This window comes from Antrostomus carolinensis, unplaced genomic scaffold, assembly GCF_000700745.2.
Source record: "Antrostomus carolinensis isolate BGI_N321 unplaced genomic scaffold, ASM70074v2 scaffold18500, whole genome shotgun sequence".
Taxonomy (NCBI): Eukaryota; Metazoa; Chordata; class Aves; order Caprimulgiformes; family Caprimulgidae; genus Antrostomus; species Antrostomus carolinensis.
In genome coordinates this window covers 51,260-72,583 of record NW_010287921.1, presented here as the reverse complement: position 1 = coordinate 72,583, position 21,324 = coordinate 51,260, and the positions used below count along the sequence as shown (strand labels likewise).

Below are 21,324 nucleotides of genomic sequence, written 5' to 3'. Positions count from 1 at the left end.
AGAGAACACTAATATAAGCTAAAAACAACCCAGCAATAGAAATCTTACAAACAACCAAAGCATGTGCTTATTTCCATTGGTATTAATCACCTTTCCTCCCCGTGAAACAGAGAACATGCCTACTTCCCACCTTCCTCGATCAGCCTAATATTCCCCTCTCACCCCCTCCCATACACATAATGTCACCTCTGACTCCTGATGTCCTTTTTATACTTGTTCTAGTCTAGTCACTTCATACAAATTGTTGAGGCCACAGATATGAACACCATCATAACCTCTTCCACTACCCTTCAAGTCGTTTCTGCAGAAGTGTCGAAGTGGAACGCTCCTTTGGACATGTGCTAAATCTGTTCTTCTGCAGTATTTTCATGGATCTTCTAGAAGCAGCAACAAATCAGACAGTAACGACATCTGCAGACTAGGAGATACTATGAAAGCTTGCCAGGACAGGAAGATAACAAGAAAGGACCCAGAGACATTATAAATGGGAGCAGAAAATAATAGAATGAGCTTCTGTTTGGAAAATACAGCTAAGAAATGCAAAAGAAAAAAAAAAATCCAAAGCACAGATGTTTGATGAACGGAAGACTGGAAAGCTGCAAAGCTGAAAGAGATTTACAGACAGTAGCTGAGATCTGGTTTGCAACATCAGACTGCAACAAGAATACAGCCACAGCTATTTTGGTCTGTATACTCAAAGACATCATCCAGGAATGAAGTTTAGAGGCACCCCCTCCATGGCTCGGATGTGACAGTGCCTGGCCTGCGTACCTCTTCTCTAGGAAAGTGCTCCCAAATCAAACATAGGCTGAAGAACTGATAAAACACTTGGGGAGAGCTGGTATGGAAGGAGCAAAACAAATCCAGCCTGTATAGGTCAGTTCAACACTGGGATCACAGGTATGCCATGTTCATAGGTAGCATGCATTGTTGCAAGCATTTTAAGCAGACAGTGATAATCCCCTACAGATATATGTTAGAGAGGGCAGTTTAGTACAGCAAAGCTTGACATAACTCAAAGTAATAGGAGAAAATTAAGAAAATCTAATTTAAGATGAATATCAAACTTCCCAACTTACGAATTATTCTCTTGCAGAAAAGTTTCCCAAGGGAAACAGTAGAAATCTTACTGCTTGAGCCAGATAAAAACAATAGTAAATGTACATGAATAATTCTGCACTGGCAGAGTTCTTGATGGCATGTTTTAAAAAGTCTTTATTAATTCTGCTTTTTCTAACCTATTAATATCTTATTTCAATAGTTGCTGCTTCTCCCTCTCCCTCCTTTCCTTTGTTCACTTTCTCCCCGATTCTGAGCTGTCAGGCACAAGCTCATCTTCATAAAGACACTGGTTCCCACTAACTATGAAGACTCGTTAATATTCTAAGCTGCAGTGCTCCTCCCTGAAACAGTCCCAAGGAGAAATGAAATCATTTGCATTTGCCAAATCCATCCAGGAAAGGGTTCAAAGTCAGTTTTAGGACCACTTAAAAAAGTAGCAAGCCCTAAGCTTAGCTTAAGCAATACACAGGCTAGGAAAAATTAATGCCTCAGAGATTATAACAGGTCTTGTTGAATAGGATTGTATTCAAAAATGCCAACTGCCCCTTCTTCACTTTTTCTATTTTCTTTCCCTCCTCCAGTTTGGTCTCTGTCTTTCTTCCCCTCTGCTTGCCTCTTTGCTTTGTCCTTCCAGTATTCTTCATGTCTTCTTTCTTGCTCCATTTTTTTAGGTGCACAGATGGTCTGGCTGGAGTCAATCAGGTCCTTCCTAGAAATCCTCACCTTCAGTAAGAAGCCAAACAAATGGCTACTGAAAGGCAAAGCATGGCTCAAGTTTCAAATAAAAGAGTTATGCTGGCAGGAGGTGCCGGAATGACCTTCTGGGCTGCTCCAGCCCCGTTTAATCCCTGCATAAACCTGATATTGAATGATGCTTTGGGTGTACATTCTTACAGGAGCATGAAAGAAAGAGTCACCGTGAATACTGGCCGTGAAAACAAAATAACCTGCAAGATCCCGGTGCTATATTGCACAGATGTCAGACAGATTGCAGGCTCCGGATTCGCTTTATATTTTGGCCACCATGCAACCTACATTTTACAGAAAAAAGTCCTGCTGATTTATTTTGTCTGCATGGAAAAAAGTACTTATTAAAGAACTTGTTCTCAGGTTCAAAGCTGTGAAAAGATGGTAAAAGAAAGCCAAAATAGCATAAATAAAATGAGGCGTAACATTAGGAAGTAACTAACCTTGATTTGTCATGACTTATATCCCAATATTACAACTCACTTTCTGTGAGCAAAGTTTGCCAAATAGGCAAAAAGTATTGTATCCCATGCAACTCTGCTCTCAGAGTCAGGTATCTTGGACTATGGAAGCTAAAGGATAGTTAAATTACCCTGAATCTAGCCTTCTTGAAATTACAATAAATTAATGCTTCAAATTTCCTCAGTCTGGGAACTGAATTGTCTGGGGGATCAATCTGATGTTGGGATACAGACATTTGCAACTCTGGTATTTGTGGTATTTGCTATATTTAGAATATAAATATTATACTACCCTGGGATGTTCCCCACTCCGTGATGCTCTTGAATCCCAATTGCAATGAAGAGAGCAGCAACATTTCAGCAACTGAATAACATGAGAATCCTATGGCAAAAAATTCCTTTGCATCTCTCACAGAAGAATGTAAGTAAATAAATATAGAATATATACACGTGTGTGTGTGTGTGTGTGTGTGCGCGCGCTTGGGTGTCCACACACAGAGAAGATAAACATTTAAAAATTTGCAACAGAGTGAAAAGTATGCAACTCAGCACAGATAATTTTATGAAATAAATGGAACACACAGATTGACAGATAATTTCTGAGTCTACTGAGCAGGGAACATGTTGAAGTGGTTTCTTGTAATCCATCTAGTACAATGAATTTCATGGTATAATACTTTGTCAAGGACTGCCAGTGAAAGCCAAGCAATTTCACTGCACATCCTGACAAAAAGAACCATCCCAACATTTACAATCATCACAGCTGCTAAAACAAACTTGAATGTGACCTTCAAGCCATCAGGGTACCTAAGCTGAGACAATGAAATATAAAGAAATGTATCTGTTTTAACAAACTTCTTTTGGGACAGGATAAATAACAAATGGATGACAAGTGTAACTAAAAGCCAGTAGGAACTTTTTGCATCAGGCTTTGTCCATCCAAAAGAAGGAAAACTCAAACTCTCAAACCTTCTGAGGTGCATTTTATTCATACCATAAGCCAGTCAAGATCAATGAGATACGTAAGTGGGGAAAATGGTACTAAGCAGAAATAAAAACTAAAAATTACTAAATGTGAAGCAAAGAATGAAAACAGAGCCTGCAAGGAGAAATGAGGTAGAGAGTCAAGTGTCTCATGAGAGGATAAAATCTTTTTGGCAAGTGTGGATCTGAAGGCATGACTTGCAAATAAATATTTACAACTTCAACAAAATTTCAACACTAGACTGAGAAAACATGGGGCTGGTCATGGCTGGGAAGGAACGTAGACGAAAGAAAAAACTATCTCAGGTTATGGAGGAGCTTTATCTGACTACAGAAAAGACTCATATCTTTAGGAGAAAAAGGTCATTGATCCAGTGGCCAAAAGTATTTGCAAAAATACTTTTGCAGAATAAAAATAAAAAAATAAAAAAGAAAGAAAATTAAAAAGAAAAACATGCTCGCTCTCAAGTTTTAAAACCATCTTAAATTACATATTTCAAAAGATATCCTAAGCATTACTACCTCTCATTTAAAGGTAGAAGCATTTCTACATCCAAAATATCCAGCAGCTTTCTAGATTCATAAAGTTAGAGCCTAAATAGCAGGAAACCATGTTTCTGGGACTTGAAAGGCAGCTACTACTATGTCTTGAAATTAAGTACAGCAAAATCAGCCATGTAATGGTGGAGTTAGCTTCAAGTATGAAATGCAGCCTCTGAGACATGATGTAATTAATTCTTAGGCTTGTGGAAATGTGCAGAGAGCCACTGTAACCTGTCCTCACACGAATGCACAAAGACAGGTGTCTCATTTCACCTACAGCAAAGAAATTATCCACACTGCACCTACAAATAAATGAAAAGATGACAGAATTGATGTAGTCTGGAGGAGTAAATTGCATTCACCGTGGACAGCACTTAAAATTGGACATTTTCTGTACCTGCAGCAATTAATTCACCATGCTACCTGAAATATTTCCTATCTAAATATTGGGAATACTACGATTATACTGCCTGGGTATCTAATGTAATGCAACAGACCATCAATTTTTAATGGCCCTAGCTGTAAAAGGTACAAGAAGAGAGAGAGGGAGAGAAAATATCTCCATGTTAAGTTAAAGATCTCAACTGCAGAAACTGAGCTTTATAGGTAAAGTACAGCAGTCACTGGCTCAGAGAATATGCAAATTAATCTGAAAAACACTTAACACTACACTAGAATCAAATAGAATTATATCCATAATATTCAAGTTGTATGTATGGCTAAAACTAGCATTAAAAACACAAGTCATTTCCTCTTGGGACTTTAAACCCTTTTAGTAAAATCCTGTCTCTGCATCAAATATTCATCTTCTGAAGGCTGCTATCAGATGGCAATGGACACATGATGAAACCTGAAATCTCACAGGGTTGGATGATGTTAGGTACCACTATTTTCATCAACGCTAAAACTGAAATTACCTCTGGGCTACAAGGGCTGTGAATCTGTCCCTGCAATTCTTTAGTAGCAAGGTTACAGGTAGCTGTAAAAAGCTATGCTTAAAAAGCCAAGGAATATTTGGCTTGTCCTGACATTTATTTCCCTCCTAAATTCCTTCCCTTTCATACCCTGGATTCTTCCTTGCACCATGCAGGTTCAATGCACCCGTTATCCCAGACACTCCTCTACTTCATTCATATAGGAAATGGGACAAATAAGTTGCGTGTGCCTCTTAAACCTGTTAGGAAATTCTCCTGCTCTGTTTTAGAAATACCTCACAAAAAGATCTCAGTTACTACTGCCTGCTTCCCTGCACTGAGCAGCATTCAAAAACTATTCATCCTGCTCATCCACAAAAGAGAAGACAGTACGCTTCTCATCATTATTCCTCTATTTTGTCTCGGAGCAATCAGTCTGAATATTCTGGGACAGAGTAAATTTCCATCAGATGTACTCTCCCAGATGTCAGTGTGATGTGCGTTTATGTGATACAGAACTCAGCCCATAAAACGCAGAGTGAAAACCAGCAATGCTTCATGCAGACATCCAGCAGTCATCACACAGTATAAATAAAGATCACTCTTACACTCTGTTGCTTAAAGACTAATCATTTAAGTGTAAAATCTACTCAATTCTTTTGCTAATTTTCTGTTATCCATGACATTCACTGGAAGTATAGATGATCTCAAAACGCAGACTCCTTTATTATTCTGAGAACATAGTGTAATTTCCTTCAGATTGGCATGAAACAATGCAGCTTTTAGAGACAAGTCCTATTGAGAAAGAAGTGTACATAGAGTTATGTCTGTTAATTATCAAAAAGAAAGGAATATTTTATGGAGAAGGAAGATATGCACATGGACATTGGAAACAAACTCGTAAAAAAAAGTTATGACATTGCTAAAGTTAATTATCTGTCAGAGTTTCCATTATAAACTCACCACTCATGAACCAGCAGCAAATCCATAAGCTAGCACACACCCCAGGTGCCCAGAAGATCTGTTGAGGTTTGCTGCAGTGATGAGGGAGTTTGAAAGGAGCAGAGCAATGAATCATTAGCAGGGACTCTGCAGCTGCCATCCTATGGCTAACGAAGATGGAGGGCACAGTCCAACGGAGAATTTTATTTATTTTTTTTTTTTAGCAGAGCTGGATTTACCTTGTATGGCCTGCCTTGAAGAGTGTAATACAAGTTCAGACAAAGACTTCATAGGCAAGGGGTAGTGCTGAAAGACATTTTGAGGTTCACGATAAGGAGGGGATTTGCACAGCTTTGGTGGGTAATAGAAGCCTCCTGAGGTTTTCATTCATGTATAACAGTTATGCATAATGTTATCCAATTGCATTTCTGACTCAGTGTCTTTCTGCTGAATCTTGCCCCCTTTTCCTTCAGTTCACTTAATTTAGTTACTCGATGTTATTGTCCCGTCTTCTCTCTTTTATGTAGAAACACAGCTGCACAGCCTTCCATCATCAGTGTACTCTGAACACAGAATAGAAGTGCTGATACTACAAGAGAAAGTAAAATTATCAACTCCATAAACAAGCCCTTCTCCATAAACTTACCATCAAAATGCGTCTGTAGCTGTCTCTGTCGATGCCCCAGAGCTTAAGATCTGTCTTGGCCTTGACGGTGGCAGCCCGGGGTGTTCCATAGATCAACGCCAGTTCCCCAAAGCTGCCTCCTTCTCCGATACTGGTGACCCATTCCCCGTTGACATAAACCTACCACAGCACAAGACAAAACAAGAAGCAAAACCAGGTTGGGGACTTAGTTGCAGTTTTCCTCCTACTGCTAGTTACCTAAAAAGCTATTAGCAATTTCCTTTCTAATTGTCGATGCTGAGGACACAGGAGGAAAACAAGAGCATAACAGTTTCCGCAGTCAGTCCCCAAAGAGGGCAACAACCTGCTTTGTGGACAGAATTTCAAGTCATCTTGCTTCAGTACAATGACTGCATTTACTCTCTGAGTTTTCAGCTCCTGTGGTTAACTGGCATCGTGTTTTCCCTCTTGTGTTCAAGGCTCAGACAGTCAACAAGCAGAATTGTCACAACTCTAGCTTTTTATTAACACTGTCAGACTTGAAGGGAAGGAGATTTGTTGATATGTGTAATGAGGTTTGCTGAAAAACACCATAGCCATGAAATGAAAAACAGTCAAAACAGGGAAACATCTTTTGGAAAGGAACTTTTTTTATTTTTTTTTCCCCTAAGCATAGTGCCTTCAACAACCATTTAAATATAACTGTTGAGATCTCTTTATCCCTTAGAGAAGACTACTTAGTGCTTTGGATTTGAGAAGCTATACGCAGAACTATCCTTCGTCTTTAACATCAGCTCTACAGAACTTATGAAGCAGTATTTGACCCACAGCCTATTTAGATAACACATCCTCTTGAAACACAGTATCACTATCACAGTATTTTTCCTGGATGACATCTAATTTGAGAAGAAGAATTCCTACACTGGAGTGCTAAGTAAAACCTTCACTGGAGAAAGGGGGACTCGTGCAGGCTCTTGGTGTTCCTAGAGCATCTGAGGATCAAGGGGCTGAAATAAAAGGTAAAAATAATCCCAAACAGGCAGATGGTAGCAAGCTGCCAAGAAAAAGCTCAAGCCACAAAAGCTATAGTTTCTTTTCTTCTCCACGACAGAATGAATGTCACATACGAGAACATCACACGCAAGAGTAACAACAGCATTTCCTTACAAACTTTTACACTCATTGCAGAAGAAAATCTCACGGAACACTGAATCCACTTTTGATTCTCCTCATGATGAAAAAAATGAAAGCAAGTTTTAAAAAAGCCAGGCAAACCCAAGCACTTTCCTGTTGAAACACGCAGGTAATACTGTGACTTTCTGGGTCTTTTTTTGTGAAACAAGCAGGAGAAATGGACGAATAAAATTAGGATTCTGAAAGGCTTGTAAAATAATGAGATTGTATGAAATTTTTTAAACTCAATTAATCATTGCAAAATTGTCCAGATGTGTATTTGAACGCACGGATACCCCCTCACTGTGGAGATTTCACCAGGTGGACTAAGGGCTTGCTACAGGACAGTAATTCATGTCCTAAGTAAAAAGTCTCAGGAACGATGGGGAAAATCTAATAGTCAATGAGTTTGGGACCACATCCTGAATATCAACTGACATCACATCCTTGACTCTTTTTAACACACCAAAAATACACGTATTTCTAGATGCTCTTTTGTTGAAAAGCACAGGTTTTGTTATTGCAGAAGGGTCTGAATTATAAGCAGGAAATAAACTCATTCCAACACGTATTTTTTAAGCAGTATGATGACAGTTCTTGTAAATGCAGTACGCATGGCATGACTGCAGCCCAGAGAGGGGAATTACACTGGTAAAACTCCAGGCAGAGCAAGTGAAGGATGGACATTTACTGTTGCAGGGTTGTTACAAAGAGAGGCTACTACTAAACTGCTCTAAGACTTCTTTAATTTTGCGGTCTTACTTGACAAAACTCCCAAAAATTGTTTGACATCTCACCTGTAAACACTTTATGCAAATAGCCATTCCTCCACCCTAAGGGTGTCAAGTTTAAAAGTACGCTGAGGTGGAACCAAATCACTGATCTGACGGTCTTTGTGTCCAGCATTCACTCCCCCAATAAAAATGCCATTTCCATTACCAACCTCCAAAAAAGAAATCAGCTTGAGAATAACTGTTGTTTTCTAGTACAAAAACTATCGCGCTTCATGCTCCGCAAAGGCCTAAGTCAACAATCAACTTTTGTCTTCATGATGAAGTTACAGTGCCTTGATGGCACAGTACAAAGCCATTCTGCCCTTTAACAGAGAGTTCAGCTCCGCTGTGAATCCCTTTAAAATAGATTTTAAAAAAAGAAGTAGAAAGGAAAGTAGCTCTGTTTGTAAGGTGTGGGAAGTAAAAGCTATTTTAGGCTCAGAACAGCTTATGAAAACCAATGTTATATGGCAGCAGCTCAGATTGTCTCCCTCTTTATCCTAAAAAATGCTGGGCTGAGGTTTTGGCTCAGGCAGTTTTAGGCATTTGTGGACTCTCACCAAAGTGGCAAGTACATAAGTGAATCATTCTTAATGGTTACTTGGCCGGTCGATCACAGCTCCGTAATAGCTGGAACCTTCTTCTTTCATGCAGCTGAAGAGGAATGCAGAACTGCAGATGTCCAAATATGACCAAGCCATCGGGACCACCTACTTTCCACAGATCAAACGTACTCCAGATTTCTATTGTTTTCCACCATGTAGTATGAGCATTGCAATTTTTGAGGGCTTGAAAATCGTACAATTTGGTTCATTTCATTTATTTTTTTAGGAGACAAATGGCAAAAATCTCCTGTGAACATCAGCAGTTCCTTCCTTCATGGGCTGCGATATACATAGGCGCTAACAGCGAGAGAAAATGCAATGAGTCACACAATGCACAATGCAGTAGGAATGCATCTTGGCCTCACTCATCTTCGTGTTGTCTAAAGAAGCAGAAAATAACCTTACCACAAGCAGTAATGTAGCCATTTTACCTTGAAGGCAGGATATGAACATCTGCCTCTGAGCCTCATTGGAGTAAATTTACCTTTACTTTACTTTTGTATTGCTGATTTCAAGTTCACTTTTAGCACTTTTTTTTTTTTGCTGCCACTTTGTGATCTATGTGGACAATCTAATTTGTTCCAGGCATCGCAACTTTTAGATCTTAACTCCCCTCCCTCGGATCTGTTTGTAATAATTTGTGCTTTGTGTCATGTCAAGCCTTAATATTTGTTATCCAAAAATGAAGATGAGGTTTATTTATTCCTGGAAAAATAAGCAAGTCTTAAACATGAAGGGTATTTATATGTGGATAGTTTTTTTTCAAATAAAGCCAATGCTCTATTTGTAGTATGAATATGTTTTTCTTAAATATAAATGTATTAACTTGGAGACTGCCTTGAGAATCCTTAAAAATTCAAGCTGAAAAACTTCAAACTTTAAAACATTCTGTTTCAAATTTCAAAAAAGCATCCTTCTGAAATTAGAAAGAACATTAATGGTGGAATTATTCAAACAAAAAGCAATCTATGGAATCTAACCATAAAAGATCACTAGTTTTAAAATCCAACAGTATTCTCACATAAACCACCATGCAATTTTCATCTCTGTATATACAAATCAGACAATTTGTATATACAAATAAGGGCTTCAAGAAGATTCCACCTACAATCAAAAAACAATCTTATCTATTGCCCACAATATTAATCTATAGCTCCAAATGTAACTTTATACAGAAAATACAGAAGCTATTTAAGAAAAAATATTGAAAAGTTTTAATTTTGACTTTGACAGTACTATAGTTTGGCTGCTCTTGTTTTACAAGAAGCAAATCTGAGAACGACTGTAGAGAAAGTTGCTGTGACATTAAACAGAATAGGAAGTCACTGAGTCTAAAAAAAATATAGCTGTTTTAAAAGGGTAGTCGACGGTGCTTTTTAAAGTAAAAAAATGTGAGGTTATAAGATTAAAATAATAAACAGGAAGTCATTTTTATATTTAGAAATATGGATTAGAGATTTTTGCAAGACACATACTTTAGCAGGTACTTTCTACATCTTTACTGGAAACTGTAATTTAAGCTCTGCCAGCTACTTTTTGGCATACACTCACATTTGTCTGAGCAGAAAAGCTTCCGGTAGACAATTGACCTCTAAGACTTCAAACCTTACGCCATCATCTACCTAGTGTAAACTTTATCCATACACAGGGCTGGGTCATGAGTTAACAATTCTCCTCAACCCTGAAGTGCTAGGGAGGAAGACGGTGACTGATAATGCTATAATGTCCTTTCCTATCTAATGCCAGCTCTGGGCAAAGTATACCTGGTTTGTGGTGTACAGTGTATGAGAGGAAAATCCCAGGTTCTCCAAGACCCACCTCTTCCTCATTTCTAAAATCCTTTCTTTTACAGATGAAAATTTGTGCCTTTCTCCCTTAGCTCACAGTCCATGTTGCATGTGCTTGCCAACGGAAGGGTATTGAGTCTTCTTTGGCTGTCCATAGTAATACCAGGAAGGAAATGTACAGATACTTTATTCTGTGCTAATGAGGCTTGTTTATACCCTAAGAAAGTGTAAGAGTTGAGGATAAAGTGTTATTATATTTAAAACTATTTTAATTGTACTTCTGATTTTACTCAGATTATTTTTAAGGGAAAAATATTAGAATGCTCTTACTTACTCTTTGGGGTGCCTATGCCAAAACTCTTAACAGTAAATTACTTTTAAATGTTGCGGTTTTTTTAAACTCAAAACATCACACACTGCTTTTGTTATTTTGGCTTTGTTAGTTGGTTCTGTTTGGTTTTGGTTGCACGGTTGACAGACTTTTTTTTTTCTTTAATTTTACCCTGACTTTCTTCCAGGGGAGGGCAATTTAATTATGTCAGTTGTGACCTCCATTATGTGTATCTTTGCATGTGTATGGAAAACCTGGGTGCTTATCAGCCATGACGTCCACAGAGGAAATGGTTCCTTGAATCCACCAGTCCTGCTATACCTGACACTTCTGTGCAGATCAAGGAAATGATGAAGGCACAGAGCCTGGCCAGGGGTTAAAAGCCTCCATGCATATGCCAACACCAACTGAACCAGGCAGAAAATGGCTCGAGGCTTTAAGTCTCAGGGTCAATTGTCTACTCTCCAAGTTGCTTTTTTTCTTGGAGAAGGGTGGAAGCATGCCAAAAAAGTATCTGGCAAGGCTTAAATGAACTACAGCTCGCTTACTAGCGGTCTGGATTTTCTTCAGACAATAAGGATTTTAGCCCTGCTGCCTAGAAAGTGGAAGAACCCTTTTCTGTGAGTACAATGTATGGTGTGATAGTGCACACCCATGGGGTCTGGGAGCTGCTGCTTTATACAGGAGCAAGTCACTCTTTCTTCCAGGGGAGGGCAATTTAATTATGTCAATTGTGACCTCCATTATGTGTATCTTTGCCTGTGTATGGAAAACCTGGGTGCTTATCAGTCATGATGTCCTCAGAGGAAATGGTTCCTTGAATCCACCAGTCCTGCTATACCTGACACTTCTGTGCAGATCAAGGAAATGATGAAGGCACAGAGCCTGGCCAGGGGTTAAAAGCCTCCATGCATATGCCAACACCAACTGAACCAGGCAGAAAATGGCTCGAGGCTTTAAGTCTCAGGGTCAATTGTCTACTCTCCAAGTTGCTTTTTTTCTTGGAGAAGGGTGGAAGCATGCCAAAAAAGTATCTGGCAAGGCTTAAATGAACTACAGCTCGCTTACTAGCGGTCTGGATTTTCTTCAGACAATAAGGATTTTAGCCCTGCTGCCTAGAAAGTGGAAGAACCCTTTTCTGTGAGTACAATGTATGGTGTGATAGTGCACACCCATGGGGTCTGGGAGCTGCTGCTTTATACAGGAACAAGTCACTCTGCACTAAGTAAAGACTTTACTCTGTGGGGGGAAAACAGGCTCATCGCCCTGCAGCTTCCCACCAAAGGCAGTTAATGTAGGTAACTTCTATAGCTGCCAGGGTGTAGTGACAACTTACTCCTGGATGAGCAAAAGTTTCTTGTGCCTTGCATAGTATCTTGCAAAGGAATTCAGTGTGTGTTTTGGCTGAAGATATAGGAAAAGCTTAGGAAGGAGAGAGCACCCAGCTGAGGAGATGGGTAGAACAGTGGTAAGATACAGCAGGATGAAAGAGTAGGGATGCTGAAGCAGAACAGCATGAGAGCTGGTCAGAGAAGAGTTTTGCAAGATTTAGAGGGTCAGGAGCTTTGGTTGTTCCTAGAATAAGTTCAGTCCAAATGACATCTCTTAAGTCTTGTTAGGAGGTATTTGTCCCACAGGTCACGTCAGAAAACTGTCCATACGTCTGCCTGAGAAGTGTCAGGATGATATTATCAGCTATAGGCTGATTTTGGCAACTAGAGAAGTAGGGATTGATAATGCTCATTAAATCAAAGTTGCAATCTACTCAAAGAAACCCAGTTATTTCATTAATTCCTTAGTAAATCTGCTGCTGCAAGTCTCAAAGATAAGGCAGGAAAAATGTATACCCTATATTGAACATAACTGACTGGCGGACTGCAAACTGCTCAGAATACAAAGAAAACTTTTGCTTTCAACTCTAATAGCATAAAACAAAGCTGTGTGCTATGCTCTTCCTTCAGCAAAACAGTGAGTCCCACTGAATTGCTCACGTACTTAAAGGAGGACTGGTGCTTAGCTTGTCAAATTAGGGGTCTGGGATAAAATTTTCAAAAACATCTATATGGCTTAAGAGCCCAGGTGTGTTTAATTGCAATGCAGTGGCACTGAGGTCACTTAGTCACTGAGGCAGTTTTTCAAATTTTATCCCAATTCCTATCTCAGAAGCCTCACAAGTCTCTGAATTGTTCTGGTAAATTTAAGACTATTCTGCAAAAGACTTTCATGAACTAAAGAAACCATCAATGAAAAATGATCTGGACACATGTCTCTTCTTGGGCCATTTGTGGTCAAGATTACTTATGAAAGGATTTCAATTTTACATAAAAACATGGAGAACCTCTGATATACAACTAAAATGATATAGTAAAGGTGCTTCTGAGTAAATGCCAGGATATACCTGGGAAAGAAACTATGATGAAACTATGGTGCTGTCTTACCCAACAGAGAATACAGCAACTGGTGGTCTGAACAAGTCCTCAACATTTGCAGAGCCACAGCCATCGTGGTCATTAGTGGCAACCACTGGTTCCAGAAAATGCACAAACCACAAACCACCTTGTGCAATGGTTTTACAAGCAGACACAAAGCTGGCTAGGCTCTGGACATTTATTTTCCCCATTGCATATGGGGGTTCATATGGAAGATTATATTTTTTGCAATTAGTTGCAAGGGTTTTGCAGACTGTTTTCTGATGTCATTCAATGCCCCACTATCCTTGAGCCAAACCTTTCCTAAAGGTTTTGACTGAGGACAAATTATTTCTAAAGAGGATTAATCTATAACTTCAATATGTGCATCTGTGTATGTTTGTTGGTCTGATTCAAAGCCAGTGAACTCATTAGGCTCAGTATCAGTCCCTAACCAATTATTTTAAAACTAAATTTTACCGCTGTTCTATAAATACTGCTCTTTTATTTTCTGGCCGGGTGGATGTGGCAATGTTTGCTATTGAGAGGTATGCTTGATAGAAACAGTGAGTCAGATGGATTTCCTGAGGAGCAACTTCCAGAGACAGAGGCAGCGTATGAGGTTTCTCAGTTCCCAACAATACCAATTAGATGGTCTCTTGACACAAACAGACTGCTTAAAAAAAAAACTTTCACTAAAATAACCGTATGCCTCCTGCCTAGATTTAAAATAAATCATTTTCTTCTTTAAATATGCCAAACAAAACTCATCTGGGCACCTGAAGAGCTTGCTAATGAGCAAGCCTGTCCTATCCAACAACTGCGGATACACAAGATGTGTGTAGAAAATTCAGTCAAATGAGGAACTTGTAGCAAAACTGCAAAAGAGTGAGTTTCATATGGTATAAAGATGATAAGAGGTGAATAGATTATGATTTGGAAGGCAGGTTCAGAAAGAAGCGTATTTTCAAAGACTTGCTGATTAAACCACTGCATACTCCTGTAAACATTTTGTGGTCTAACAGATCACTTTACACTTATAATAATCTTTGCTTTATTAATATGCTGCATTGTTCATATATTTGGACCTAATTTTAAAAGCAAATTAAGGTTTCTAAGATGAAACTCACTGCCTGAGGCTGTATCTCAATTTGGGGAAAAAAAAAAAAACAACCCAACACATAAGCTAAGCTAACTGATTAAAGAAAATATTTTCCTTATGGTTGATCTGAACCCTCGGTTTTCCTGCATGGTGGCCTGCTCTGCCAAAGACTGCACACCTCCAGGTGTGGTTAGGGTTCTGAAGATAATGTCATTTGCTTGGTTTTGATACCATATTTTCCTCCTTGGAATGGACAAATAAGCTAGGATGTAAAACATGCCAATTATAAAATTATGCACAAATGACTTAACACAACAAAAGCAAAGTAATGAGACCAATACTGTGAAATTTATTTCAAGAAGAAAGGAGACAGAACCACAGCACATGGCTGGATCAAGCTGCGTGCCAGAGTATACAATTTTATTATGTAACTTCAAAATAAATATTATACTGTAAGAGTGTACTTACATCCACCTCGCCTTGGTCAATCACATAGAAGTTGTCTCCTTCATCACCTGGAAGCAAAATACAAAAGGTGATTGTTTCCTGAAGGTCTGCTAGACTACTCAATAATTTCCTGCCTCAGTATTTAATCAGGTACATATTTGCACAGGTTTGTACACCAGATTACTTACAGGGAGATTCATTTTCTGAAACATCCTTGCCTATTTGCCTTCATAAATCAAAATATCATTATGATTTCTTCCTATTAATATCTTTCAGTTGCATTAATTTATCTCTTTTGATTGATTCAACACTTCATTCAGTGTAAACACACAAGATGCTTTAATATATCCTGAGGGTAATGAAGTCCTCCACAGCACGCTGCAGGCACACAGGTAAGTTGCCAAGTGCGATAACTATGAAACAGCACAATGAGGTGTTGAATATTCCCAACAACCATAAAAATATTTTCCATCTGTAATTACTCGCAGCTAGCCTGTGCCACCCTTATACATTTTGAGCTGCATTTTACTTCCTGACTATCTTCAGTTAAGAAATTAACATTTTAATTTGAAGTGCTATTTATCTACATTTCACTTTGAAACCCTGGAGATCTACCAGCGTGGTTTTGTAGGAGACCTCTGCACATGTAGTGAAAGACCTGCATCCCTGAACTTATGATACAGCTGCAGACTTGGATGTTTTCAGAATATGGTTATTCTTCCCATTAAGCAAAGAGGGTGAAATCTCAGAGATATGTGAATTGTACAATCTTAGCAAACATACAAGGGAAAACACGAGAAGAAGAATTACCCTGTTGTATGACTGTTTCTCCTGCGATGTGTGTGACAGGGAACATGGCATCGAATATGTCACTGCAAAAGAAAAGAAATATTTATTAATGAATCAGACCTATTTCTTATCTAGCCACTAGACCTACCGTCATTGTTTCATTTAGCCTTCATTAACAGATTTTGCAGAAAAAGAAAAGGAAAATGTTAGTTGTAACTGGAAAGTGAGCCCCTGCTTGGCAAGAAATCAAAATAACTAGTTTGGCACAAGCTGTGGTTTAAAAGTGAGACCGTGATTCAGTGCATGCTAGTTTGAAAGAACTCCTGAAATCTACACATCCAGGCCACTTCTTACAGCACTGCACAAACCAGCCAGCTTGAGTATTTTATTGTCTAAGCAGACAGATTTCAGGTTTTCAGCTGTGATCGGTATGTGTCACAGCAGTAATTGCTAGGTGTCTAAATGGGAGCTCTCCTCTTCTGAACACCTGGCCTCACATTTACAAGCAAAACCTGTTCCACGATACAGAGCACATTTGGAAAGGTAGATGGCTCTAAATAAATGTAGCATAAGAGCTGGCAAGAGATTGTACTCACAGTGCAGAAGAGGCCAAACTCTGAAAAACTAAGTGAGTTACTTGTGAGAAGAGAATTTGACCAATGCTACAGAAACACCGAAGCTGCAGAAGAGCCTTGTGCTCGTTAATCATCACTGAATTACACACCTTACCATGGTCTCCAGCATACTGTCACATAGCCTTAAAAGGCCAGGCAGAGCAGTAAGGACGGGAACGCACCCTGCACCAACACTTTGGGCAACTTGCCCAAATCCAGTCCTTTGTTTATTGAGGGAGACAGCAGGCTCCCTGGAGCCAAGGGCTTCCTTTCCCCACATCAGATTTTGGGGAACTTATTTTCAGAAGCATGAACTGCACCGAGACAGGCCCTCCCCACATCTCTTCCCCTTCCTATGCATCAGTCTCAAGGGCTAAAGGAAGTAGCTCCCCGACACAAACAAAAGGCAGCAAGGAGGAATTGTTAACTAGTCTCTTCCCTGGTCTGGTCTGGGAATGGTCCATCCAAGGACCACAGATGACAGCGGTGAGATTAAAAGCTTCAGCCTGGAATGGAGCAAAGTCCTTACAATTGTAACAGAGTGCAGTGAAGAAACCTGAAATTTTAATGAAAATAGCCAGAAGATCAGCAAATAAACCCATGCTACATTTCAATGCCTTATATGGGAAATGCATATTGTAAAATCCCATTATTAGCTTATTTCCTGTTCAACTGTTTCAGAAATTATTCAGCCTCAGTTCTAGGAAATGTTCACTCCTAAGTTCAAATTGGTCATGTCTTTCCTCTTCAGCAGCCAGAATGTTTTTGCTCAGTATCTGCGTCAGCACCTCTTGTAGGAGAACTGGGAGATTTCAAACCAAACAGCTCCTGCTGCTCCTCAGTACCTGCAAGGGATGCTTAGTCCATGACCTATAATAAAATGATATCTTTTACCCCAGTTGTTTCATCAGGCCCAACCTGTGGTCCCAACATTCAGGAAATACCTCCACCACTGGTAAAAAGCCTCTTTAGATGCTCTAAGGAGAAACCTCTTTCTCACCTCATTCTGAGCACCAATGCAAAGACCTATAATAAATTATTCTAAAAGTATATGGCCTGTATTCTTAAATCCATGAAATTAATTTTTCATGATCTTAAATGGGTTCAGCATTTCTCCAGTTTGAGTGACTTCTCTGAAAACAAGCATCTGTCTGGTGCAAGATGTGGAGCTGGTCCCTGCGTCAACCCCCGGTACCCTCAGCCTCAAAGAAATGGGAGCTGAGGTTCAGATGGATGGAGGAAACTACCATGATAGTAGGCATCAAACTGGAACAGCAACCAAGGGACCCTACATTGATGATGCAAGTCAAACTGTTCTTCAGCAGCTCTGGGACCTGGACATTTGGTATCTCAGAGCCTCTTTTGCCTCCCTGTGGTTGACCCTTGGCTATGCCTGGGCATCTCATTGAGCTTTAAGAACAGTCCTGCAGCCTACAGAAGATCTACCGGAGGAAAAGGCCCTCCGTGTGGCAGAGAAGTCTTCAGTGAGACACATCCAAAACCAGACACAACACTGTGAATATCAAAAACCAAACCAAAATGTGACTGTTTGAACAAACTTGGAAACTTTTTCTTTGGAATAGAAACACAGAGGAAATAACTACCCACAGTTTCAGCCTTTCATCTTTGTTTCAAGGCTGTATTTTATTTATAACTTAACAATTGACTGTACAAACTGTGCCCAATAAATTATGTATAGCACTGCACCCTTCTCCAAAATGTTCCACATCTCACTTCTACAAGACCTTTTAGTTTTATCAAAAGAACTCTTTAAAACTCACAGACTAGAACTTAGAGCTGATGGTGTAATGAACCCAAAGTCTACTACCAGCAACAGCAGTTTTACACTAATATAACAGAATATTAATGTAAATATTCTAGCATCACTTTTGCAATGTGTTTTGAGCAAAAGTCTTAATCTTATTAGACCAAGCCTTGGATTTTTAAAGAGACCTTTGATGGACATGTCATCAAACATGAGCCTAAAACACATAAAAACACACAGACACACAAGTTACCCAAAATCATTATGATGTTGATTTACATTTCCAAAGTGAAACAAGGGCATGTATTTGATGAATAAATGTAAGTGACCAATAATATCATGACTGTCACTGGAAACACATCATCATGTTTCTTTTCTACTAGGAAACTGTTGTTCTTAATTGATATAATTAAGCCAAGATCTCTCAAAGTGATTCATGAGTTGGAGTGCTTCTGCTTTTGGATGCTCGATTTGAGATTCATCAGATAGACTCAGATCTCCGATGATATGGATCAGCAGGCAGCCTCAAAGTTTCTCAAACTACAAGTCTGGCAGCTAAAAACTGGGACATTCAGAATATCACCAAAGAAAACCACCCTTCTGGAAACGATCATCTCCTAAAGTACCAAATGCTTAAGGTCCCTGTACGAAATCTGGCTTTTGATTTAATTCAGACTAAGTGTAGAATCTGTTTGGAAAATGTTCTTACTGCCTTTATTCACACTGTCTGAAATAAACACAAAAATGTCCCAAGGACCAACATGCCAAAATACTTTGAAAATTTGAAAAATTTGTTCCTGGCCCAAGCCAAAATCTGAAGCTACATGAAGCAGACATATTTTCCATGTCCCCAGTAAACGTCTGATGCTCCATATTCAGCTTCAGCCATGTGTCCTGGGTCTGTACTAAGTAGAGAAAGCAAGTAAATCTTTAAATACCTATTGATTTAAGAAGTGGCACTCACTAAAGGCATAAACAATATGGCCAGGGGCAAAAATATGGCCTGTTGTTTTTTTCCTGTACCATGCATCTGTTATGAAGTTTTTCAAAATCACCCTCTGACTATTATGGTAAAAAAAAAAAACCTCTTACAAATAGAGTGCTGCAACCACCTCACCATCAAGCAAAGACTGTAGCCACTTTCTTCTACAGCTTTTCAAAAGTAGGTAGTTGTACTTCTTGGGTTTTAAGGTTTTGTTAAATAATTAGGGCCAGACATGCACGTACAGATTCCTAACAACCAAAATTTTTTTCAAGCACAAGCAAGTTTTATTCCAGTGTAAACAGAAAGCCAGAAAATCAGTAGTTAAGTCTTCCCCCAATGCTGAACTACCATGATTTCATCTTCTGTCTGAGCAGTAGCACCAAGAACACAGCAGCCTCTGTCTTCTGCCCCTGCACCAGCTATTTAACTGTTGACACCGACCGTGCTAGCAATGCTGTGCACTGAATTGATAGGGAAAGGGTTTGATTTTTTGCCAGGATTTTTATGATTGTGCTGTAAATGAGAACTGCTCAGAGGGATTTCCTTATTTTGTTGGAAATGTATTGTTTCCCCTATTTCCAGATGACTTATTCAGGTGATGGAAGAAGAAAATAGGACACCAGTTCAGCTATTTCAGTTGTTGTTCCATGAGACTGCAACCATCCCAGGTTCAGCATCAGTACTTTGAGGGCTCTTTCTCACCTCTCCAGAAACAAAGCTTCTGACAGGCTTTGCCATTTTTTCACAGCTTCCCTACCTACTCCAGAGGATCTGTATCTGGTTACTCACGGCACTTGGACTCACACATTTGCTCCATCCAGAAGGTATGAAGGGTGTAGTTGGAAGAGTAGTTGCAGGTGGGACTCTATGTACCTGAATATCCACTTTTGGATCCAAAGGGCAATGCTAGCAGGACATTACTAATGTTTTCCAGGGGGACTTCTGCACATTTAATTCTTTGTAACTTTTTGATAGTATCATTCAAAAACAAATTGCAAGAAAAGATTGTGAGCAACACAGAGCATACAGAGAGCAGTTAACTATTGTAACCAAGAAATGTGTTTAGACATGAAATCTCTATCTATTCAATCAAAAAATACCATCTGTCTTCTTAGGGAATATAAAAATTTAAGAGACTTTTTTTAAAAAGGTCAAAGATATCAAAGGCTTGCAGCAAGTTTTAACACATAAAGTGTCTTCTATGAGTGTACAGGAGAATTGAAAACAACCATGATCAGACCTGAAATCGCAGGGGCTGATCCCCTGCTGTCTGTCATCCGTAATGACTCTGACCACCTGTCTGGGTTGAGCCAATTCCCTTTTCATGCAAAGAAGGAAAACTCCACTTGAATCAATGAGACTGCAGCTATTTTGACCAGCAAAGAGTCTGTCACAGTGACTGCAAAATAAATATGATGAAACACTTTGCTGATTTAATTCAGTAGCATTTTATAGACCCCCATTTGCCAAGATGTAGATGACTGTGCTAAGAGGAAGCCAACAGAGAGGGCAGGCCCAAGGAGTTCTCCTTCTCACAAGACAAAGTGAGTGTTAAAAATAAATCATTTCATCTGCTTTTACACCGAGGCTGCTTGGAGTTGACGTAGAATATGAGAAAGACAAAAAAAAAATGATGTGCATTGTAGGTAAGAGAGCACTGGCAATGGGCAATCGAGAGGAAGCTTGTTAAAACAAAGCGAGAGAAGGAGGATTCCAAGCACTTTCAGAACCAGACCATGGCAATGGCCAAAATAGGGAAACTATGTAAGACAATTTATCAGTTTCACAATCAGATTTCTTTCCAGCCCTTGCTGTGCTGAATGCATTGCAGGAAAGGAAAAATGGAAGAGACAAAATGTATATGTGTAAGCAAAAATGGAAAATCCTCGTTCTACCTGCAGGTTATCATTTGTCAGAGTTCAATCAGAACAATTTCATCGTGCAGGCAGACTCAGAAAAGCCTTCAATGTGTGCACTGTACAGAGGTCTTTTCTTCTTTTGCTATCTCTCTAGTAAAACAAAGCAAGCCCTGTATTTTTGAGGATAGCTTTAAAAGATATGTAGCTGCTCTGGCATAAATTAACAAAAGACATGCAATGTTTTCTTGGAGTGAGGCTGCCCCAGCAGGAGGATTCCAGTGTTTTAAACCTTTCCTATTTACGTATCTTTAAAGTTTAGTAAACATTGTTGACTGTAACTCTGCCTTTCTTTAGCTATAGCTCTTATATCTTGGTACTATTTTAAGATTTCTAAAGGGGGGGGGGGGG

At 39.3% G+C, this 21,324-nt stretch overlaps 1 protein-coding gene across 1 annotated transcript in view; it reads right to left on the bottom strand.

Moving 5' to 3' along the window:
- The window catches only part of LOC104522590 (cAMP-dependent protein kinase type I-beta regulatory subunit), a gene marked incomplete at its 3' end in the record, with an annotated part of 78,329 nt that overhangs the window by 6,375 nt on the left and 50,630 nt on the right, over positions 1-21,324 (bottom strand). The window contains exons 4-6 of the mRNA XM_010164925.1: positions 15,715-15,776; positions 14,926-14,972; positions 6,300-6,458 (exon numbers count right to left, since the gene is read on the bottom strand). Coding sequence (XP_010163227.1) covers positions 6,300-6,458; positions 14,926-14,972; positions 15,715-15,776 — 268 coding nt within the window. The remainder of the gene's footprint in view (positions 1-6,299; positions 6,459-14,925; positions 14,973-15,714; positions 15,777-21,324) is intronic.